The 25,655-nt window shown below is 44.4% G+C and overlaps 1 protein-coding gene across 1 annotated transcript in view; it reads left to right on the top strand.

The window, feature by feature from the left end:
* The window catches only part of LOC124556264, a 457,762-nt gene that overhangs the window by 416,163 nt on the left and 15,944 nt on the right, over nucleotides 1-25,655 (top strand). Inside the window, exon 3 of the mRNA XM_047130250.1 lies at nucleotides 25,324-25,533. Coding sequence (XP_046986206.1) covers nucleotides 25,327-25,533 — 207 coding nt within the window. The 5' untranslated portion in view covers nucleotides 25,324-25,326. The remainder of the gene's footprint in view (nucleotides 1-25,323; nucleotides 25,534-25,655) is intronic.

The following is a 25,655-nucleotide window of genomic DNA, read 5'->3' on the forward strand; positions in this document are numbered from 1 at the left end:
GGAATCGAATTCCCGATCAGGGCCTACGGGAAAGAGTAAAAGAGCACCTGGGTTCACATATTAGTAGATCGGCTTAAAACATAGAACGGGTTGCCTAATCTGTCTATCAGTAACTGAACATCCCCATCGAATCCTGACATCCAAATTGAATGTGCTTCTTTTTCGCAGTGCTTTGATATTACGTAAAATTTCCGTTAAGTGGGAAATAGAAAGTGCACGCTGATTTATATGTGAATTTTGATTTCGACACAAGATAATGAAAGTGACACTCAAACACAGGTCGCGGAATTTAAAAGTAGCCGCCCACATGTTACTTTATTATAGGCGGAAGATTCAGTAATCATTTCCGGCTATAGGATTTTGGTAGAAAGTCTGTTGCTACAAGATGTAGTTGATTGGCTTTATACCCTACTTTCTACATCTACATATACAAACATACACCGCAAGCCACAATCAGGTTTGTAGCGGAGGGTATCTTATACGACTACTAGCCATTTCTATTAATGTTCCACTCGCAAGTAGAGCGAGAGAAAAACTATTATCTATATCCCTCCGCGAGGGCCCTAATGTCTCATCTCTTATCCTCGTTATCCTTACACAAAATTTACGTCGGTGTCAGTAGAATCCTTCTGCAGTCAGCCTCAGACGCTGGTCCTCTACATGTCCTCAAAAGTGCCCCGTGGAAAGAACTTCGCATTGACTTCGAGAAGAATTACTGTAATAATGGCGTGTTGTTCAAGCATACCGGTAACAAGGTTTTAGATCACGCAGGCTGGCGTGAGGAGGGAAGAACTATACTGACGTGAGGTCTAGAACTTGACAAGGAATGAGAATTCAGAAAGCGAACGTAATTAGTTTGATTCTTAACTTTAATCCATTAATGATGAACGTCGCTCTTGATAGTACATGATTCACAATATTATCTGTTCAGAATACATTCTTGAAGATATTAATGATAGTAACTGAATATGGCGCCTTGCTAGGTCGTAGCAAATGTAGCTGAAGGCTATGCTAAACTGTCGTCTCTGCAAATGAAAGCGTATGTAGACAGTGAACCATCACGCGCAAAGTCGGCTGTAGAACTGGGGCGAGTGCTAGGGAGTCTCTCTAGACTGGACCTGCCGTGTGGCGGCGCTCGGTCTGCAATCACTGATAGTGGTGACACACGGGTCCGACGTATACTAACGGACCGCGGCCGATTTAAAGGCTACCACCTAGCAAGTGTGGTGTCTGGCGGTGACACCACAACAAGTATAGCAGCCGACCTCTGAATTGCTGCGATGTCTTCGTTTAATCCGAACTGGAACGGATAGCAATCAATCAATTAGTATTCAAGAATGGGTTTTACTAGCGTCCCCTTTATCGATGAACCACACTTTTATAAATTTCTCCCAATAAACCGAAGTCGATCATTCGCCTTCCCTACTACGATTCTTACATGCATTACATATCGCTTTGGAACGCTACGCCTAAACATTTAATCGACGTGACTGTGTCAAGCAGCACAGTAATAATGCTGTATTGTAACGTTACGCGTAAAATTATATTTTTCTACATTTAGAGCTATCTGTCATTCATCAAACCGGCTAGAATTTTTTTCTTAGTCATCTTGTAACCTCTACAGTCGCTGTAAGAAACCAAGCCAATCAACAACATGATGAAAAAAGTTGTATTTTGTTAATATTACATCACCCTGGCTACTCGAAGTTGTGAAAAACAGTGTATCCAAATTTTGTGTGAGTTACTGCTTTGGAGTGCTCTTAATTACAATATCTTCCTGCTGCTCATCGTTCACTCAGGCCAGTATGTGCCCTACAGTTGTTCAAACAGTCTTTAGAGTATGAGGGGTGTGATGGTCATCCAGAGTGGCGAACATCGATAGTGACAGTGGCGTGGCATGTTAACCCTCATAACGTTTTTCAGATCCTTCGCGTTGGGTGCATCCGATAATTCCACTTCTGCTCAACTATGCTTCCCTTTAACGTGACAAACAGCTCATAAGGCCTCGAAATGGGATAAGAGCCGATTACTGCAAGCGTCTTAATGGTACGTTTCACGTCTACACGGTTGTAAATTCCCACTGCGTTTCTTATAAAGATGAAGAGGAGCAATCAGCGTGACAGAGATTATGAACTCCAGTATGCCAAGCTAGAGCAATGGTCAAATTTCGACTTCATGTCTTTTTTAATTGTACATGGGATGGATAGAGTGCAGATAAAAGGAGATATTGCCACCAGTGACTGTAGCTTGATATGAGATACAAATGTTGCTACCCAAGCTCATTCGTGCAGAAGAATCTCTCCAAGTGTGCGACACAGATCACCCGAGGGCAGAAATGATATTCAGGTATTTTCTGAAACTCGTTGTGTGAGTAACAAGTTTGATAGTGCACCAGTAGTTCTTTTAAAAGAGACCTGTGAATAAAATAGCAAGCTTCTAGGAATCTGCTAGTCACTGTCTTTTAACAATTGAGAGTGCAACTTTGAAGCGACGCATCTGTGTCCACCTGAAAGTGGATATAAAATGTTTACTGTGAAATTTAATCAAAAGTTTCTACTACTTGCCCATCGTCGAGTTCCTTACAACCATTAAATTACTTAACATCGATATGTCTCCTGCTGCAGGTGTACACTCATTAACGACATGTGTAAGGTGAATTTAGGCAGTATACAGTCTTTCGCTATGAACGAAGACGTCAAAAACCCACAGTACTCACGTTTCTACTAACAGAATTGCCGCATAGAACTTCCGTGTATGTCATGTGTAAGAGAGAAAACTACGAGTACGTGCTGGAAAGAAATGTCTCCGGATTTTTTATATGAAAACTCTTAAAGCATATGAAATATAACAAACTTTATTGCACAAACAGCGCACATTTCTACATACGGTATTGCCACGAAGAACTTCCCTATTGTCATATGTGAGAGAGGAAACTACGAGGAAGTGCTGAAAAGAGATGTCTTCGGATATTTTACGTGAAAGCTCTTAAACCATTTGAAATACAACAAATGTTATTAGCATTCTACATCTTTATTGTTCATGTCTACATATTTATTTCTTAACGAAGTCTCTCTGGTGACAAACACATTTCTCCCCCGTTGATACCATCACTGTAGAATGTTTGCCTTTGTTCACGGAGCCAGAACCTGACCTCTGCTTGAACCACTTCATCACTATCAAAAAGAGGTCCTCGAAGGTGTTATTTACGTTTTGGAAATACTTGAAAGTCTGGTGGGCCAATTCGGAACTGTATGAATTATGATCGACAGGGAACACAAGACGTCGGGTTGTTGCAGATGTTGCAGCTCTCGCGTGTGGTCTGGTGTTTTGACGCTCAAGGAGAGGGTGCTCCATGTGTGGACGACTCTTTGAATTCGGAACCCGGTTACAGCACGCTGCATTTCACGCACCGATGTAATTACATTACACACCGCCATGTTACATCCTACATTTCGGAGTCACAGAGTGTTGCAGATAAATAGACATGAGGAATAAAGTTGTACGATGTTAATAACATTTGTTTTATTTAAAACGCTTTAAGACTTTTCGCATACAAATTCGGAGGCATTACTTTTCAGCAAGCGCTCGCATTATTGGCAAAGCCTTTCCTACGGGAAACTTGACTAACGTTTTTGAATGACTGAAATCCTGCGATTTATTCATTGTCGTTTATATGGTCTTCATTCGTCCAAAAACAGCAACCTGTGTTTACGAAACTGCACTTTCAAACTAGAAACTAAGTCTTTTAGTTGAAATCTTTGGATACGGTACTCTCACCAGTCAACGTTATTCTGACATTTTATTCCTCCCCATGTGCGTCTTTTCAGGGGTACATACGGCCATGACTTTATTTTTATGGACGACAATACATGACCACATCGAACAGCGTAACTGGAGGAGTTTTTGGAACGACAGCTCACTCGGCGAATGGAAGGGACTAGTCGTTCCACCGATTAAATACCACTTTCTTTCAGCTCCATCTGTATTACACTGAAGCAGTTCGTTCTACGTATGGTCCAAGTTTCATTGACATATGTTACTTGGTAGTGACACATCTTGGAAAAGTTTCTTTCGTCTTTAAATTTTGTACACCGGTGTATTATATTAAAAACGGTTATTATGTCGTGATCATGTGCAGAAACGCGAGCGTCAAATGTTACCGATCCATCTCCCAAATGGTGAAGGGGCTGTTGTAGGTCTCAGGATTGTTAGATTTCGTGACCAACCGCCATCACATAGAAGACACAGTTGGCAGATCCACATCGACAATGGCAGTGAAATGCTCTCCTGGTTTCTTATATCTACATGTTTTGTTTCGAAGCCCTCCTTCCTCAGTTCAGCTTCTCTTGACAGTCTGTGTTTCCTGAGGGCCTCCCATGGTATTACTGATGTAGTGGAGCTGCTAATTTTGTCCAGGAGCATCTACGACGACCCGTTTCTGCTGCCTTTATTCTACATCGACTGTTGCCGTCGCAACTCGATACGCGACGAGGTTTCTGAAGCTGGTCGGCAATAATACCTTTGCAGAGTTGGACACCGACCCCTGTTAGCAATTCGACGCTGGTCGTTCCTTCAGAAACAGTCTGCCTCTGTAGTTGGCCTGAAGACTATAGAATGAATGCCTCAGAGGCGAAATGGATCACTTTCGTAATGTGATTTCCCCATTCCTGAACGCTGTCGCGATGTTTAAATATAGCCAGCTGGCAGTACTGCATGTAAGTAGCCATTGTGAGCTTGCATTCTGATGGTTTTCTTTGTGTCGCTATTCTACCTGCCACGTGAACCTCGATTGGGAAGTGTTCCCTGAAGCGTAAATCGTTAATTTTATCCCGCTAATAAGTGTCCGCATGACGTTTAAGAACATAATGAGAGATCTCGACAGCAAGCAACCCAGTCCTGCACAACTACTGTACCCTTCGCACCGAATGGCAATGGATCCTGTTTCTGAGGGCAGTACATGCAAAACACTGACTAGTCATCCCTCCGACTTTGTGTACATGGATTGGTTGTCTGTAGCAACTAGAGGATGAATAGGGAAAAACTTAATGCGTGTGCACTGAAACTGAAATTATCGCTAAGGCGTGCACGTAGTGCGCAACACGGCTAGTAACAGCGTCGCAGTCTTGTTCACTGTGGCCTATCTTCGGTGAAACATTACACCACGCCCATTAAGACCACGTGTGGCCACCCCTCAACGCTATGTACCTTGCTGTCGTCACCACACTACTGAAGAGCCCTTGTTACACCTGTGAGGCTTCCATCACGTTATAGGGAATAATAACCACGTTGATGAAATGCTACACAACTAAGTACTTCTCTCTGATTGTCATGATCCACAAAGGCCATCAGTTTGTATCACAAAACTACTCATTACACTCGCCATGTTACAGCTCATGTAACAGCATATAGTGTAACCCTTTTACGCACACATGTTCAAGGTAGTATAACGTTTCACATGAAAGAGTGCTCTTATATTTCTCTTACACACCTTTACACTGGCAAAGAAACCCGACTGAAACTGTCCACTCTTGGCCACATTACTCCTTCTTCTGTCTACTGTATCCGACGCCGCTGGAACCTGTCCAGCATTACAAGGTACAACACTGTTCCCGCCACTCTGAGCTCACACATTTGGGCACAAATGTGTTTGGACGCCCGCCACCGTTACTCAGCCCGCGGACGCCACATGTTGGTGGTCTCCACTGAGGGCAGCCAACTCTGCCACCATCTCAATCAGCCACGCGGTCTGAGCGTCATATCACGGCCCGCGTAGCTCCCCGCGTCGGAGGTTCGAGTCCTGCCTGGGGCATGGGTGTGTGGGAGTCGTCCTTAGCGTAAGTTAGTTTCAGTTAGATTAAATAGTGTGCAAGCTTAGGGGCCGATGACCTCAGTAATTTTGACCCATAAGACCTTACCACAAATTTCCAAATTTCCGCCTCAATCAGCGGTAGACGCTGTACCCACCCCAGCGACAACCGCAGCCTTAGTCGCCAGCAGTTATTACCCGGCGGGCACGGTAGCCTAGAACAAACGACCACAACGCAACCCACTAGAGCCGCGAGGGATTAGCCGAGCGGTCTCAGGCGCTGCAGTCATGGACTGTGCGGATGATCCTGGCGGAGGTTCGAGTCCTCCCTCGGGCATGGGTGTGTGTGTTTGTCCTTAGGAAAATTTAGGTTAAGTAGTGTGTAAGCTTAAGGACTGATGACGTTAGCAGTTAAGTCCCATAAGATTTCACACACATTTGAACATTTTGCAACCCACTAGACGACACCACCGCCAACTCCCTACACCTTCTAGTTACAACCAGTGCCTACCGCAACTAGACCATGGCCAGAACAGAGGCAGCTTCAGCTCTTCCACTTCCTAGTTTGGGAACATTACTGGGCCTTATTCTGCCCGGGGTCTTCATAGAAGACACTACCAAAACCACCAGTTTAAGCTCCTCCTCGTCGACAACGCCGACCTTGACAGATTTCGACGCAGACAGACATCCACATCTCCCCAACAGTTTGTACTGGGGACATTTCGTAAATAATTCACAGGTTGGTATTACTTTGGATTGGCTAATGCAACAACAATGAAAATTATGTCAGATGTAGTTGGGAGCTTGAGGAAGAAGCACCTGTTTTTGTTTTTACTCTATGTACTCTAACATAAAATTTGCGAGAAGAACTAGACCCTACGAGGGTCTCGGGTATTGTGACTGCTGAAGAATAGAGGTCGTATATCAAGATCGAAACCCTCGCGGCAAGAACCCGACAGAAATCCAGCGTGTTAAGTGAAGCTTGTGGCGAGTTTACAGAGGGCTATAGCACAGTTTCACGTTGGGTTAATCGTTTTCGTGCTGATCGTATGAGCACAGGCAATAATCCTAGACAGCGAAGGCCAAGAACGTCAACAATGAACGAAGTGTGAAACTTGTGGCAGATGCCCTTGAAGGAGAGCGCAGTACCACTTGTGAGGAACTCTCTGAAGCCACGGGAATTCTTCCAACATCATTATTCCTTATTCTGAAAATAGATCTGAAGAAGGGAAAAATTTCTGCGTGGTGGGGCCCACACTGTTTGATAGCTGAAGAGAAGCAGAAACGCCTGGACATTGCAACTTTGCTCAAAAAATGATTCGACTGTATAGATCAAGCATTCTAGTGTCGAATTGTCGTTATTCATGAAATGTGGAGTAGAGACATTGAACCAGAGTGGAAATCACAGTCTAATGAGTGGAGAGCTGCAGGTCCTCGACGTCAAAAATAAATAAATAAATAAATAAAATAAAATCAATCTTCCGAATCAAAGCTCAAGCAAATGATGATTTTTGATTATGATTACCAACGAATTATCATGACAGATAGAGCCCTAGGTGGAACAAGTGTCACACCAGTGTATTATCATAACTTCATGCAAAGCCTGCGCAGAAAAATGCACAACACCCGATCTCAATTACTCGAAGCTGGGTCACTCATTCTCCACGACAATGCTCTCCCACAATGTTCTGGCCCAAAAACTGCGCAAATACTTAGTGTTAAGTGTTGCCGCATTCTATGTACAGCCCGGAAATGAGTCCACCAGACTTCGTCTTGCTCCCGAATTTGAAAAAACCTATGCGTGGGCGTCATTATGTCTCTCCAGAAGAGCTTTCTATCGCCGTTACCCGAGCCATTCGACATATGAACAGAAGTGATGTCCTGGATGGAATAACAGAGCTTCCGAGACGTTACGATTCAGTCATAGAGAAGTTAGTAGACTATACTGAAGCAATGTAAACAGATATTCACAAAAAATTGTGTGCATTATTTATGAAATGTCCCTTGTAGGAAGATGGTACCTCTTTTCAAATGATTCAAATGGCTCTGAGCACTATGGGACTTAACATCTGAGGTCACCAACCCCCTATACCTTAGAAATACTTAAACCTAACTAACCTAAGGACATCACACACATCCATGCCTGAGGCAGGATTCGAAGCTGCGACCGTAGCGGTCACGCGGTTCCAGACTGAAGCGCTTACAACCGCTCGGCCACAGCGACCGGCGTACCTCTTTTTCTACCTCCTAACCCACGCCATAAGAGCTAATACACATTCAGGTATTTCCAGCCGTAAGTGCCTCATTTGGAGGAAGTAGAAAAGAAATCGAATCTCAGTTCGATTCTTAAGATAAAAACCTAAGTCCAGCACAGATAGGTGCACAAACCACAGTCAACGCTGATAGCGGCAATACAACGGTGTCATCGTAGACGGTCACACAGGGGAAATTCGTCACGAGAAACGTCATGTAAACATCGGCAGTCGCCAACGGTCTCGCCGCCGTGGTAACACCGTTTCCCGTCAGGTCCCGCAGTTAAGCACTGTCGGGCTTGGATAGCACTTGGCTAGGTGACCGTCCGGTATACCGAGCGCTGGTGGCAAGTGCGGTGTACTCAGCCCTTGTGAGGCAAATTTGGGAGCTACTTGACTGAGTAGTAGTGGCTGCGGTCGCGAAAGCTGGCAACGACTGGGAGAGCGGTGTGCTGAGCACATGCCCCTCCATATCCGCATCCAATGGTGCCTGTAGACTGAGGATGGCGCGGCAGTCGGTCGGTACCATTGTGCCTTCAACACCTGTCCGGGCGGAGTTATTTTAAATACCGAACGTCAACATCACCGGATTTTTCGCTAGATTCTAACATCATTTTTCAGTTATGTTGATCAAATACTACAGCAAATGGCTTCTTGTTTTTTCTGGATGTCCATTTCCTCATAGCATTTGAATCATCGTTTCTGTGGTGGTTGACAATATATGGACTTCGACACAACTTGCTTCCTCATGAAATATATGATGCAGCTCATGTGACCTGAAATTTGTTGGTATTCGTCGTGGCCGAGCGGTTCTAGGCGCTTCAGTCCGCTACGGTCGCAGGTTCGAATCCTGCCTCGGGCATGGATGTGTGTGATGTCCTTAGGTTACTTAGGTTTAAGTAGTTCTAAGTTCTAGGGGACTGATGACCACAGATGTTAAGTCCTATAGTGCTTAGAGCCATTTTAACCATTTGTGGGTATTTCTGTTTTGTGCTATCATTGAGGATATAATTGGTCTGTGTGCAGTACATGGCACTGCGGCTCTATCTCAACTACAGTGACTTTGTCGTTGTAAATATTGGCTCTTCTTGAATGCAATTCAGTTTCGTTTGATGTCATATTTTTCATCCTCCGAACTACAACATTCATAAGGTTACAGAAATGTTCTTTTTCTTAAAGGTAGGATTTACAATAAATCCGCCTGCACCATATTTACTATCTAGAAAATATCAGGACCTGCTAAGGCCTCGATTTACTTCGATTGAAGTAAAACTCTAAAGACGTACAATTATTTATTCTTTTTAACTTAACAAAAAATCTTTGTTACTTTGTTTAACAGACCACTTCCAACATTTAGGCAGTAAAATAACCATCTGATGGACAACGCACTGACGACCCTCAAGCCATAGCACTATGACCATCTGCTTAATAGTGTATTGGTCGACCTTTGGAACGCAGTGCTGTAGAGATTCTACGTGCCATCCATTCGACTACTCCTTGGTCGGTTTCAGGTAGTATTTGGTACCATGTGTCTACGCACAGGTTAGGCAGTTCCCGTGTATTACTGGTCGGTGGTATTTTGGTGAGGAGCTGGGGCACGAAAGCGTCCCAGATACGTTCCATTGAAATCAGATTAGGTGAATGTGATGGCCAAAACATAAACATGAGTTCGCTATTAAGCTCCCCAAACCACTTTAGTACGATTCTGGCTTTGTAGAAGGGACTGTTAACCTCTCGGTAGATGCCATCGCCATTGGAGAAGACATTAAGCATGAAGAGATACAGGTGCTAATCATTAACGTTTGCATGGTCCGCAATCGTCACAGTGTAGTCAATTAATACCAAAGGTCCCATGATAGCCCAAGCTAACGTCTCCCATGGGATAATACAGCTGCCACCTGCCTATATGCGTGGCGCAGTGAATGTTTCGATAGGCGTTCGTGTGGATGTCGTCGCATCCGGACACGACCATCTATGTGGTGTAACGAGAAACGTAAATCATGGAAACCGGCGACACATTTCCATTGATCCAGGGCCCAGTATCGATGATCGATACCCTTTGCAGCCGTAATTGACGATGCCATTAGGTCAGCATGGGAACACATGGGGATTGTCTGTTGTGGAGCTCTATGTTCAACAGCTTGTGCATAACGGTGATCCGCAACTCTTGTGCCCACATTCTAGTCTGCTATTGTGTCTGCCGCAGATCGTCCTCTATCCTAATTTACAGAGCGGGCAAGCCTCCAGCCTCCACAATTTGTGATGAGGTGTTGACATCCAACACCTTGTCGCCTGCTTGTGGTGTCATCGTCCTTCAATCACTTTCCATAAATGCTTCCATTGTATGCATTGTAGAAGTTATCATTTCTGCAGTTTTCCGTCGTTCCTTACTTGCTTCAAAATTGATAGAGGAATGTTCCGTGTTTGCAGTTAAATGAAAGGCATTTTGTTTTTTACAAAACTCGTTTCCCTTATTTAACTTCTAAAGCATCTTCAGTGGCCTGTTTTAATATGTTTAGTATATGCATTATGTGGTAGGATTGTTTTGCAGGTTAGAAGAAACTTTTGCAGGACAAGTTTCGTGAGGTTAAATTACCGTTTGGTGTTATATACGATTTCCAATGTTGCTGGTCCATGTGTGTGGTCTTGGAGATATATTTTCTCAGTGCCTATACTCCAGATGGCCGATTTCTGGCGTTTTTTCACCCGCAGTTATTACAACATCTGACTTGCACTTTTCATTGTGTGTTGAACGTGTGTGTGTGTGTGTGTGTGTGTGTGTGTGTGTGTGTGCAGTATGTAGTGTTGGCAACGGTCACTGTGCGTTTATCTTTCGTCTTTTCTTTGTGTTGTGTGTGGTTTGATATTTATTTATTTGCTCTGTGTGTGTGTGTGTGTGTGTGTGTGTGTGTGTGTGTATTTGTGTTTGTTTGTGAGCGTGAGGGAGCGAGGGGGAGAGGGAGGAAGAGAGAGGCAGGGGGCAGAGAGAGAGAGAGAGAGAGAGAGAGAGAGAGAGAGAGAGAGGGGGGGAGAGAGAAATTGTTTACCCTGTTTGTGTTCCACATTTCTGTTTGTTATTAGTAGCTAACATGATTATAAGCTGTCAAAGCGACGCGATAAAATCACTATTAGCCTTGTGAGTCAAAATTCAAACTTTCTACCATTTTGTAACGGAAAAACAAATATTATTAAAATGTCACAAGTCATATTAAATATTCCTAAACGCTTTATTTAGTCTTTTCTGATTTCAGATGAACGAGGTTAATCGCATACGCCCCAACACTGTGCCATCATACTTATGATACCCTTGTTGGCGCAAACCGCATCACTGAGCGGTCATTTGTTGCAAAGACGATAATGTACGAAGTGATTCATATCTCTTTAATATATTAATTGTCTATCTAATGTTAACTGCAAAATTGTGGTCCAAATACGACATAATACTAGAGTACTGAGAGGGTCTCATATGTAATTTTAGGAGTATGTCTGAAGATTAATTTAATTACTATTTATAAATGAAAATTGGCGCTTAGTCATGAGGATAATCACCTCTAGCTTTCACTACATCTTAATAGTCAAAAGAAAAATTCCCGGTGAAGGGAGAATATACATATCGATCTACACGATGTAACTGTTGACCATAATTTCTAAAATCTTTGCAGGTACCAGGAATTCCATTACACGGTCTTCGACTAAAATTAGATTTCCGATCATACTACTTAGAAATCTCATCTCACCAAAACTATGTAATGGAACAAGGATGATCCTCAATCACCAGTCTAACAACATCTGGAAAGAAAAAAGAACATACTGTTTATTTCCAAAATAGCAGCAAGCTCTACTAAACAGGCATTCTTATTTGAAAGACTGCAATTTCCAATCAAATTAGCTTACAGTTTTACAATTATCAAAATGAAAGGTTACCTTTAAAACATTGCGGTATCAGCCTCACAGACTACTGCTTTTCTCACGGTTACCTATACGTGGCTTCCTCTCCAGTATTCGAATAATTTGTTCATATTTGTACACATCAAAACAGGTTTGGCATCATCTCAGTTCCGAGAGTTCCGGAACCTTTACAGAAAATTGGAATAGAGATCAACTTAAAAATGATTTCCGCCCTTTTATTTCTCATGAAATCCATACATTGCATGTTGGACCATCATACAGCGAGACCTTCAGAGGTGGTGGTCCAGGTTGCTGTACAGACCGGTACCTCTAATATCCAGTAGCACGTCCTCTTGCATTGATGCATGCCTGTATTCGTTGTGGCATACTATCCATAAGTTCATCAAGGCACTGTTGGGCTAGATCGTGCCTCTCCTCAACGGCGATTCGGCATAGATCCCTCGGAGTGGTTGGTGGGTCACGTCATCCGTAAACAGCCCTTTTCAATCTGTGCCAGGCATGTTCGATAGGGTTCATGTCTGGATAACTTGCTGACCACTTTAGTCGAGCGATTTCGTTATCCTGAAGGAAGTCATTCACAAGATGTGCACGATGGGGGCGTGAATTGTCGTCCAAGAAAACGAGTGCCTCGCCAGCATGCTGCCGATATGGTTGCACTATCGGTCGTAGGATGGCAATCACGTATCGTAGAGCCGTTACGACGCCTTCCACGACTACCAGCGGCGTACGTCGGCCACACATAATGCCACCTCAAAGTGGCAGAGAACCTCCACCTTCCTGCGCTCACTGGACAATGCATTTAAGGCGTTCAGCCTGACCGGGTTGCTTCCAAACACGCCTCCGACGATTTTCTGGTTGAAGGAATATGCGACACTAATCGGCGAAGAGAACATGATGCCTTTCCTGAGCGGTCCCTTCGGCATGTTGTTGGGCCCATCTGTACCGCGCTGCATGGTGTCGTCGTTGCAAAGATGGACCTCGCCATGGACGTCGGGAGTGAAGTTGCGCATCATGCAGCCAAATGCGCACAGTTTGAGTCGAACACGACGTCCTGTGGCTGCACGAAAAGCATTATTCAACATGGTGGCGTTGCTGTCATGGTTCCCCCTATCCATAATCCGTAGGTAGCGGTCATCCACAGCAATAGTAGCCCTTGGGCAACCTGAGCTAGGCATGTCATCGACAGTTTCTGTCTCTCTGTAGCTGCTCCATGTCCTGACACCATCGCTTTGGTTCACTCCGAGACGCCTGGATACTTCCCTTGTCGAGAGCCGATCCTGACACAAAGTAACAATGCGGACGCGGACGGTATTGACCGTCTAGTCATGCTTGAACTACAGACAACACGAGCCGTGTACCTCCTTCCTGGTGGAATGACTGGAACTGATCGGCTGTCGAGTGCCTTCCGTCTAATAGGCGCTGCTCATGCATAGTTGTTTACATCTTTTGGCGTGTTTAGTGACACCTCCGAACAGTCAAAGGGACTGTGTCTGTGATACAATATCAACATTCAACGTCTTTCTTCAGGAGTTCTGGGAACCGGGGTGATATAAAACTTTTTTTAATGTATGTATCTCGTATAACAAAATGAAGAATGTTGTTTAGAAACAAATATTGTAAGTAGTTAGAATATATTTTCAGTAATTTTTTGTGTCTTATACTTTAAAGTTCATCCTTTTACTCCAACTATCAGGTCCCTGAGCGAAGCCGGTTGCCCCAGCTAATTAGTGGTATCGCAAATTGATTTTACAGGGTGTCCCAGCTATCTTGTCCATCCAAAATCTCTCTGGAACAATAACAGCTATTGGAAAACGACTTTCACCGGTATCAATGTAGGGCTGGGGCCCATGAATGTACATATTGGGAAACATTCTAAAACGAAAGCATATGTGTTTTTTAACACAAACTTATGTTTTTTTTAAATGGATGTCCTATATTTTTTCTTCAGCAATCCATAGCATGACAAAGCACATACACAATGGCGTTCATTGCATCGCAATATTCCCATTACATCCCGCGATATTAAGACGCGAAGTTGACGCTTGAAACACGCGACATGCGCTGCTAGCGCACGTCCTGAGGCTCAGGCGCGAACCCCATGCTGCCCGTAATCGCGATGTGATTGACATGCGTAATCACACTTCCATACTTATCAAGAGGTCCGAAACGAATAATACGGTCTGCTGCCATCCTGCATTAACGTCGTACATTCCAGCAGGTATTTATCCCATAGGCTACGGGTGATGCGGTTCTGTAACATATCTGTGTACCGCAACGTTACTCACAAAGTTAACTTCGCTTATCGTTAATCCGTTACTAAAAAGGTAATGCCGTTCAACGTTAAAACTTTACTTTACTGTAGATCTAGCGCAAGTGACAGTTAATCATTCACTCGTAGCCGGCCGAAGTGGCCGTGCGGTTAAAGGCGCTGCAGTCTGGAACCGCAAGACCGCTACGGTCGCAGGTTCGAATCCTACCTCGGGCATGGATGTTTGTGATGTCGTTAGGTTAGTTATTTTTAACTAGTTCTAAGTTCTAGGGGACTAATGACCTCAGCAGTTGAGTCCCATAGTGCTCAGAGCCATTTGAACATTCACTCGTAATAGTAAAATTTATGTTGATGGTTTTAGTGAAACGAGCAAGTGGACTAAAATTTTTACCGTTGTTTAGGTAAAAATGTTTTGATTTGGGAAGTTCATGTAGGACATAGAAGATGAATGCAAACATTTTAAGCCATTAGTTTTATTATCACATAATTATCAATGTTATGTTCATCTAATGCCTTAAATGACAAATTGTTGCAAACAAATGTTTCTTAACATCACTGGGTAAAATGGCCCTTCGTAGAAACTTCCACTGTGATACCAGCACTACATACTAAACATAGCGTTCACATCTCATGCTCAAAAAGATGCCCATTGGCTTGCATACATAGGGTCACTCTGCGGATGAAGGATGCCCTACTTCGTGCTACTGTTTCCTCTTTGATGGCTGTACAAGCATCAATAATGCGTTGCTTCATGTCCTCTGGTGTTGTTGGTTCACGTTGGCAAACAGCGTCCTTCACTGCTCCCCAAAGAAAATAATCCAGCGGTGTAAGGTCCGGAGATCGGGCAGGCCACCTAACTGGGCCACCTCGTCCAACCCACCTACCAGGGAACTTACGGTTCAGAAGTCGTCGTGCTCGTAAGGCGTTATGTGCAGGGCATCCGTCATGCTGATACCACATGACCATTCTCCGGTTCAGAGATACGGTGTCTAAGAGAGCAGGAAGATTGTGTCGGATAAATCTGGAGTATTGTCTGCCATTTTGGATGCCATTTATAAAGAAAGGTCCGATAATGGTATCTCCAATAATCCCACACCAAACATTAACTTTCCACGGACGTTGATGCTCTACCTGACGGTGCCATTTTGGATTGTCTGCGGACCAATAAAGCATATTCCTCATATTGACAATTTCTTTGTTGGAGGATGATGCCTCGTCCGTAAAGAGAACGTCTGCAAAAAAAATTGGATTAGTCAGAAGTTTTTGCTGAGCCCACCGACAAAATGTTACCCTATTGCGGAAGTCATTTCCATGAAGATCCTGGTGTAAATGAACATGGTAAGGATGAAATTTATGACGTTTAAGAATACGCTGTGCACTTTATTTCGACACACCAACTTCACGTTCAATTTGACGTGTGCTGATTTGAGGATTCACAGCTATGGTAGCGAGCAGAGCAACTTCAGCACGTTCATCTGTGCGTGTCCTAGGACGATGTCGAGGTCTTGGATTTAAGCTTCCCGTTTCATGTAGACGAGATGTGAGACGACCAAACATCCGGCGCGAAAGCGATGGCTTGTAAGGGAATCGTCTTCTGTACAGTCGTTCTGCCTGAACAGCATTTCGTCCACCTACAACAGGGTACAGTACAGGTATGTAGAGTAGGGTAGAAAACAGACATATTGACGTAATACTCATAATGTTCGCTAACAGTACTATCAACAAACAAGCAATCTCATAACGTATTTCCCGTCAATGTACATTCTGCATAGATCAGCAGCATTTCTACCATATCTTCATGTGTGTACATTATACTATACAGTATAAGTTCCACAACACAACGTTTACTCACAATGTGTACTACCTCCGTGCCGTCACTAGATTACTCTGATGCACGACTACACTGGCAAGCGGTGTACTGCACGCCAAAGCAACAATAAATGGGATGCTCGGAGGGTGGTGGAGTACAGGAGTTTGCATGGGTCGCAAATCATAAACAAGGCGAAGTGGTAACTGTGGCAGTAGTGGGAACTACGTTGGACACTTGACTTGGTAGACCCAGGCCCTGCGCTACAGGCACAATGGGTCATATAACGCATTAGATAAACCTTATTTTGGGTGTGCAGGATAAATAAGACAACCTGACGGGTGTACACCGATCGGTACTGGTTCATATTGTGTACGTAGATACGTAATACGTGCAAGAGGGAAACCATTATGTGCTTATGAGAGTTGATGGCAGCAGACCGATTATTCGTTTCGGACCTCTTGATAAGTATGGAGGTGTGACTACACATGTCAATCACATCGCGATTACGGGCAGCATGGGGTTCACGCCTGAGCCTCAGGACGTGCGCTAGCAGCGCATGTCGGGTGTTTCAAGCGTCAACTTCGTGTCTTAATATCTCGGGATGTAATGGGAATATTGCGATGCAATCAACGCCATTGTGTATGTGCTTTGTCGTGCTATAGATTGCTGAAGAAAAAATATAGGAGGTCCATTTAAAAAACCATAAGTTTGTGTTAAAAAACACATATGCTTTCGTTTTAGAATGTTTCCAAATATGCACATTCATGGGCCCCAGCCCTACATTGATACCGGTGAAAGTCGTTTTCCAATAGCTGTTATTGTTCCAAAGATATTTTGGGTGGACAAGATAGCTGGGACACCCTGTATATCTATAGAATTTCTGAATGCTTTTGACACCGTTTCTCACAAGCGACTACTAATCAAATTGCGTGACTGTGGAGTATCTTCTGAGTTGTGTGACTCTATTCGTGATTTCCAATTAAAAAGATCACAGTTCATAGAAATTGATGAAAAGTCGTTTAATAAGACAGAAGTGATATGTGGCGTTCCCCAGGGAAGTGTTACCGGCCCTCTGTTGCCCCTCATCTATATAAACGACTTAGCAGGTAAATTGAGGAGACCTCTTAGGCTGCCTGCAGATAATGCTGTCATTTACCGCCTCGTAAAGTCTACAGAACCTCAAAACCAACTGCTAAATGATTTAGACAAGATATCTGAGTGGTGCGAAAAGTGACAATTGATTCTAAATAATGAAAAGTGAGATGTCATCGGCGTGAGTACTAACAGGACTCCGTTAAATTTAGGTTACACGGTAGTATGAAATTATAAGTCTTCCATGTTCTTACACTCCTGGAAATGGAAAAAAGAACACATTGACACCGGTGTGTCATACCCACCATACTTGCTCCGGACACTGCGAGAGGGCTGTACAAGCAATGATCACACGCACGGCACAGCGGACACACCAGGAACCGCGGTGTTGGCCGTCGAATGGCGCTAGCTGCGCAGCATTTGTGCACCGCCGCCGTCAGTGTCAGCCAGTTTGCCGTGGCATACGGAGCTCCATCGCAGTCTTTAACACTGGTAGCATGCCGCGACGGCGTGGACGTGAACCGTATGTGCAGTTGACGGACTTTGAGCGAGGGCGTATAGTGGGCATGCGGGACGCCGGGTGGACGTACCGCCGAATTGCTCAACACGTGGGGCGTGAGGTCTCCACAGTACATCGATGTTGTCGCCAGTGGTCGGCGGAAGGTGCACGTGCCCGTCGACCTGGGACCGGACCGCAGCGACGCACGGATGCACGCCAAGACCATAGGATCCTACGCAGTGCCGTAGGGGACCGCACCGCCACTTCCCAGCAAATTAGGGACACTGTTGCTCCTGGGGTATCGGCGAGGACCATTCGCAACCGTCTCCATGAAGCTGGGCTACGGTCCCGCACACCGTTAGGCCGTCTTCCGCTCACGCCCCAACATCGTGCAGCCCGCCTCCAGTGGTGTCGCGACAGGCGTGAATGGAGGGACGAATGGAGACGTGTCGTCTTCAGCGATGAGAGTCGCTTCTGCCTTGGTGCCAATGATGGTCGTATGCGTGTTTGGCGCCGTGCAGGTGAGCGCCACAATCAGGACTACATACGACCGAGGCACACAGGGCCAACACCTGGCATCATGGTGTGGGGAGCGATCTCCTACACTGGCCGTACACTACTGGTGATCGTCGAGGGGACACTGAATAGTGCACAGTACATCCAAACCGTCATCGAACCCATCGTTTTACCATTCCTAGACCGGCAAGGGAACTTGCTGTTCCAACAGGACAATGCACGTCCGCATGTATCCTGTGCCACCCAACGCGCTCTAGAAGATGTAAGTCAACTACCCTGGCCAGCAAGATCTCCGGATCTGTCCCCCATTGAGCATGTTTGGGACTGGATGAAGCGTCGTCTCACGCGGTCTGCACGTCCAGCACGAACGCTGGTCCAACTGAGGTGCCAGGTGGAAATGGCATGGCAAGCCATTCCACAGGACTACATCTAGCATCTCTACGATCGTCTCCATGGGAGAATAGCAGCCTGCATTGCTGCGAAAGGTGGATATACACTGTACTAGTGCCGACATTGTGCATGCTCTGTTGCCTGTGTCTATGTGCCTGTGGTTCTGTCAGTGTGATCATGTGATGTATCTGACCCCAGGAATGTGTCAATAAAGTTTCCCCTTCCTGGGACAATGAATTCACGGTGTTCTTATTTCAATTTCCAGGAGTGTATATGTAACCCAACTCACGACTATGGTTCCATAAAATGTTTATCCCTTGTTCTCCTATTCCAGAACTCTCTGGTATGCGTGAGTAAATGAATGTGGGTGTGTTTCATTTTACTTTACGGTGGTTTAGTCTGCTGCAGAGAATCAGCGGTAGTCTTACAGAATGGCCTACCCTTGTAGTTTTAAGGTAGGCAAAAAGAGGTTTGTTCCCCTAGTGTGAAAGTTACCGGGGTTAGGTTGGTGGCGGAAGCCTCATCTCTGGGCTTCGTGGCCACGGGGTTTCGTGGGAGAAGCTTTAGTGTGAGATGGGCTGTCTACTTCTAGCTCTCCGAGGGTCTGAATGCGAATATTAAACCTTTCCTGCCACCCTCTAATTCCGACCGCGATTCTAAATTAAGAAATTCTGTTGTAAATTGTATAGCGTTTCACAAGCAATCGTACGTAGTTACCAGGCAACAGTAGCTATATAGATGTCTTATATCATTGTCTTAAGAAATATATAATGTTGTTTCAAGTCTTATCCAGTGTGCCGATGTTACGTCTCTTTTTACCTACGCCATTCACCTTGTAGTTTGCGCCGGCCGAAGTGGCCGTGCGGTTAAAGGCGCTGCAGTCTGGAACCGCAAGACCGCTACGGTCGCAGGTTCGAATCCTGCCTCGGGCATGGATGTTTGTGATGTCCTTAGGTTAGTTAGGTTTAACTAGTTCTAAGTTCTAGGGGACTAATGACCTCAGCAGTTGAGTCCCATAGTGCTCAGAGCCATTTGAACCATTTTTGTAGTTTCCTTGTTAGCCCATACATAGCGTTTCCATGGGCACAGGTCCAATAATTAGTGTTTCTTTTTATTTAAAACAAATTCTTTAGAATAGATCTTGTTTTCAGGAATGTTGTTGCAAGCTGCTCTTATTCACAGCGTTCACGCACTTTTTACTTTAATTTAATATTTGACGTATGTGAACAATCCCTGGATCATATTAATAATTGCGTTCAATTTTTATGACATTACAACGAATGTTCTTTTATGAGTTTTTTTTCGAATGACTAAATTAATTAATTTTCCAACTCAATCGAACCTCTTGTTTGTCGTGTGGCTAGAGTTTGTGGCGACCCAGTCTTTTACTTTGATTTTAACGTCAGCTAGTGTTTCCATTTGCGTGTGGCTTTCATAGCCATCAGGATATGGCTCAGGGCTCCACTCACTTCATAAACACCACTTAAATGCACGTCACTTACAAGTTCAACTAAATACCTAGGTAGTATAGTGGCGAACAACCTAAAGTGGAGCGATCGCATAGACACCGTTGTGGGGAAGGCGAACCAAAGGCTGCGTTTCGCTATCAGAACACTTCGAAGATGCAGCGGGTCTACACTACGCTTTTCATCAGTCTTATGCAGTAATGCTGCGTGCTATGGAATCCGCACCGGATATAATTGGTATAATTGGTGTAGAACATCGAAAGTGATCAAAAAAGGGTAGATCGTTTTCTATTATCGTGAAATACGGAGGAGAGCATCACGGACGTGAAAAGAGACGTTGGGTGGCAATAATTACACTGAGGCGACCAAAGCCATAGGATGGCGACATGCACATATACAGCTGACGGTATCATCGCGTACACAAGGTATAAAAGGGAAGTGCATTGGCGGAGCTTCTCTCCGGTGATACACGTGAAAAGGTTTCCGACGTGATTATGGCCTTACGCTGGGTATTAACGGAGTCTGAACATGGAATTGTAGTTGCTGCAAGACACATGGGACATTCCATTTCCGAAATATTTAGAGTATTCAATATTCCAAGATCCACAGTGTCAAGAGTGTTCCGAGGAAACCCAATTTCAGGCATTACCTCTCACTACGGACAACACAGTGGCCGATGGCCTTCACTTAACAGCAGAGAGCAGCGACGTTTGTTTATAGTTGTTAGTGCTATCAGACAAGCAACACTGCGTGAAATAACCGCAGAAATCAATACGGGGCGAACGACAAACGTATCCGTTAAGACAGTGACGCGAAATTTAGCTTTAATTGGCTATGGCAGCAGACGATAGACGCGAGTGCCTTTTCTAACAGCACGACATCGCCTGCAGCGCCTTTCGTGGGCTCGTGGCCTTATCTTTTGGACCCTAGACGACTGGAAAACCGTTTTCAGGTCAGATGAGTCCCAACTTCAGTTGGTAAGAGCTGATGTTATGGTTCGAGTGTAGCCAGATCCCATTGATCCATGCACCTAAGATGTCAACAAGGGACTGTGCACGCTGGTGATGGCTCCATAATGGTGTGGGTTGTTTTCACGTGAAATGAACTGGATCCTCTGGTGAAACTGAACAGGTCATTTATTGAAAACGGTTATGTTCGGTTACTTGGAGACTTTTTGCAGCCATTCATGGACTTCACGTTGCCAAACAACCAAGGAATTATTGTGGATGACAATGCGTTATGTGACTGGACCCCAAATGTTCTCGATTGGTTTGCTGAAAATTCTGGACAGTTCGAGCAAATGATTTGGCCACCCACATCGCCTGACACGAATCCCACCGAACGTATATGGAACATAATCGAGAGGCCAGTTGGTGCACAACGTTCTGCACCATCAGAAGATCCGCAATTAGGATCGGCTGTAGAGGTGACATGGCTCAGTATTTCTGCAAGGACTTCCAACGACTTATTGAGTCCACAACACATCGAACTGCTGCACTACGTCGGGCGGAAAGAGATCCGACACGATATTAGTAGGTATTCCATGGTTTTTGCCAACTCAGTGTAGAACAAGGCGGTTTTCGTTCCACTGAGATCTTTGGATGAAATTTTAATGCCAGAATTGTCCTCCGAATGTCTAAATACGTTGCTGACGCCAAACTACATAGGGCGAAATGATTATCTTAATGAAATAATAGAAACCAGTGTGCGCCCGGAAACATTGAAGTGCTCGTTTTTCTCCCGAAATGTTCGAGAACGGAAGGGTAGAGAAATTGTGTGAAGATGTTTCTGTGAACCCTCCGCGAGGCACTTAAGTGTAAATCGCAGAGTAGTGATGTAGATGTAGATATAGATAGTTCTAGGGCTGTAGGAACTAGATAACCTTGTGGAGCATTTACCTCTTTAACTTTGACAGTAGTATAACATCTATAACAGCGTTGGCTGCGTCAACAAACAAGTTGTTACGCAGTTATTTCCTTATCCACACACCTCTTAATGAATTATTTTAGCACACAATGGCTGACGCAGTGAATGAGACAGCTGTCGCATTGGAGAGGTGCCGAGGCGGTTCTTCTGTGTGTGCAGTGTTACCGTAAAGGCCGGTTCCCACTAGGGCTGCCACGCGTCAAAACCGCGCGTCAGCAGCTTGGTTGCCATGGAAACGGCGTCAGCGGCACGGCGCGGCAGGCTCTGCGTCGCGGTTTGACCATGTGGAACCGCTTCCGCTGCCGCGTGCCGTGCTCCAGGTGCGCGCCGCCAATCACAGAACGCGCTGAGCGTGACGTCAGGTACGCAACCCCGGGCCACAAGAACTTTCGCCGAACCGCTGGCGCGGACGCGGTGGCAGCTATGAAATACTTATCATCCGATTCCAAGGAAACTATTTGGTAGAAAAATTTGATTCTTGGGCACGTTACAGCCTGATATCGTCTCTCGATAAAGGGCCGAATTTCTTTTCGATATTCGTCGTGGTTACTTGCTGTATCGCATTTACATAAACCTTTACACGAAATTTTAAAGAGTGTGCAGAGGTAAAAACGCATTGCGTGGACTTTGCATACAGTTCATTTTAGGTAATACATTATTGCGTATGAAATTTAGTCAACATATCGAAATTGCTTTTAAAGCTGAGAGCAGAACGATAGCTATCACCGTTCTCGAGATATTGAATGATATGTCGGCGGACGGGCTGTGCCGTGAACCGTGCGGCGGTCGCTCGCGACGCGACCGATACTTCGTCCTGCTCGTTGTAAACCATGTGGTTGTATCAACTGCAAATTTCGTAAACGGTTCAAGAAATCTAAAAGCGTTTTTTTGCAAACGATAACTTGTAAGAAGTCATGTATTCGTCGCATGATAAATATCCAAAATCTGTTTATCTACCGAGACATGAAAGAAACTACAGTTTTTCAGAAGGGATAGATGATTTTTTTTTAAACAGCATTTAATAGCGTGTGGAATGAGAAGTTAAACAGAAACTAATTTGCTGGTATGTCATAAGATGTAATTTGGTAAGTATCTACTGCTATTGATTATTTCCTTTGGTAAGTAACAAACGTTTTTTTTCTTTATCGAGTGTACTTTATCGCTTCAAGACGCGTTTCCCCTTTTACTTTAAGGCATTTTCAGTGGAATCTCGAATGATTCAGTTTTGTTTTAAATGCATAACTGATTACTTACAGTGAATCGAGTTTTTGGCGGACATATACGTTTCCCCTCACCTGGTCAGATGCTGGAGGTTGAATTAAAACTTAGATTATGGAACATAAGCACATTTTCATGTTCGCTCTTTTTTCTTCTGTCACTAGCTGTAGACATTTTACCGAAAACACTGATTTGAAGTCATAACTACAGTGTGTTCACCTCATGCCCCTTCCTGTTTGGTTTGTTTATGTACATGTTGCCAACCTAAAGAATTATATGCTGAAATTGTTTGTATATTTCTGTTCTCCTTATATCTGTATATGTGTGGGGCTAGCCAGTGGTTGAAAGGTTTGGTGTTCAGCTGATTTCAGTTTTGGTTTAAATGTTTTGCTTACATTAACAGATAAAATAGTAGAATAGCATTTGAACAAATGATTATTATCAGATTACTATCACGCAACCCCTTTGTCCTCACTCTTTGACGCCTCATAATATGTCCTGTCAACTTACCCCTCTTGTAGTCAAAGTTGTGCCGTAATTTCCTCTTCCTACTCTATTTAATTCCATACCTCTTCTTTAGTTACGCGATCCTCATATCTAATCTTCAGCATTCTTATTGATCACCACGTTTTGAAAGCGTCCATTGTCCTCTAGACAGAACTGTTCATCGCCCACGTTTCACTTACAAGGCTGCCCTCCACACAAATACCTTCGTAAAATAGTACCCAATTATTACAATTTAAATTCCATGTGAACAAATTTTCTTTTTCACAACGCTTTTCTTGCTATTCAGTCTTCATTTTATATCCTCTCTACTTCTGCCTTCTCAATTACTGCTTCCCTTTCAAGTCATTGAAGTCTTAGAAATGCAGTTTGGTTTCTGTACAAGTTGTAGATAATCTTGTGTCCCTGTGTTTTATCGATGACATCTCCAGAGCTTCAAAGAATGTTTTAATTAAGATTGTCAAAACCTTTCTCTAAACATGCAAATGCTATAAACACAGTTTCGCTGTTCTTCAGTGTGTCTACTTAGTTAAGTGGTAGGATCAGTATTGCCTTGCGTGTTCAGACATCTCACAGGAATCTAACATTGTAGTTATGTTAGTTTGTACAACCCCTACCCCTCTCCTGTCTACATATTCCTTCCACTATCTAGCCTTCTCTTATTTGATTAGTTCTGGCTTGCCAAATGAGTTCTTGACAGTTGCTTCTCCTTTGAGCAAAGTTTTCTTTGTTCTTTCTCATTTTCATTCCCTTATGTTTTCCAAGTGCAAAATGACGTTACAATTTTGGACTTTCTGTCAACTTCATGTTTAGATATTTCTATTTCCAATGGCCTACTTTATTTGCTGCATTTTTATATTTTTCCCTCTTGTCAGATTTAATATTTCACGTTTTATCTAACGATTTCTACTGTACCTTCTTCCTGTTCTCATACTCTGCTGCATTCACCACTTCTTCTCTCAAAGATATCCATTCGTATTCTAGCGGATTCCTTCATCTGTTTCAGTCAGTCGTTGCATTACGCTAACTTTAAGATTATCGTAAAACTGTGGGTCTTGACTTATTCAAGTTTCATTTCCTTCATTTGCTACCGTTTACTGTCTCTTTAGTTGTAAACTGCAGCTCGTAACTAATAAAGTATTGTAGGTTTGCGTCTGCACCGGGAAATGTCTTATAATTTAAAATCTGGTTTCGAAAACTTTGTTCGAAATATGTATTATTCTTTCATGATTCTTAAGCAATGTGCTACATAGTGAACAATGATGAACGGTAGTCATGAAATCTGTTTATGGTGAAATGAGAAAACATGCATAATGGAATATGTGAAAGAGTACACTGTACAGAAAATGAAAAATTGGTATGTCTTCACCCATCTTCGTCTTTCCTCCATGTAGGTGTAAGATATAGTTTTTCAAACGCACCGGGAGTTTCAGTGGGTCCCGACCCGTACCTCAGTAGCTGTCCGTCATTGGCTACCGCTAGCGTCTGCCACTTCCAGATGGGAACGCCAATTCCGCGAGCCGCCGCGTCAAAGCGGAAAACGCTTGCCGCTGCCGTTGCCGCACGACGCGCTGCCGCGCTCTAGTGGGAACCGGCCTTAAGGCGGAACGCGCGCTGCTCCTCGCCCCGGAGCCGCACATACCTGCAGAGGGCTTTGTCTGCGCAGGAAATGAGGACGGCGATGCTGGTGTGGGCAGCGTGGCTGGGTGCGGCGGCGGTGGGGGCGGAGGAGGCGTGCGGCGGCCTCTTCAACAGCTCCGCGCGCGGGGTCATCCACACGCCCAACTTCCCGCGCCCCTTCCCCGTGCCGATCCGCTGCCGCTGGATCATCCTCACAAACTCGCCTTCGCCCAGCATTGTCGTCTATCTCACTCAGGTAATAATCAATGCGTATATAGTGTTAGCACTCTGACCACAGACGCTTTGATGAATGGTATAACTGTAAATTAATGCGAACTTGTCGTTAAAATTGCTCTGGACGTACATTTTGTTTCTTAA

This window comes from Schistocerca americana, chromosome X (genome assembly GCF_021461395.2).
Source record: "Schistocerca americana isolate TAMUIC-IGC-003095 chromosome X, iqSchAmer2.1, whole genome shotgun sequence".
NCBI lineage: Eukaryota > Metazoa > Arthropoda > Insecta > Orthoptera > Acrididae > Schistocerca > Schistocerca americana.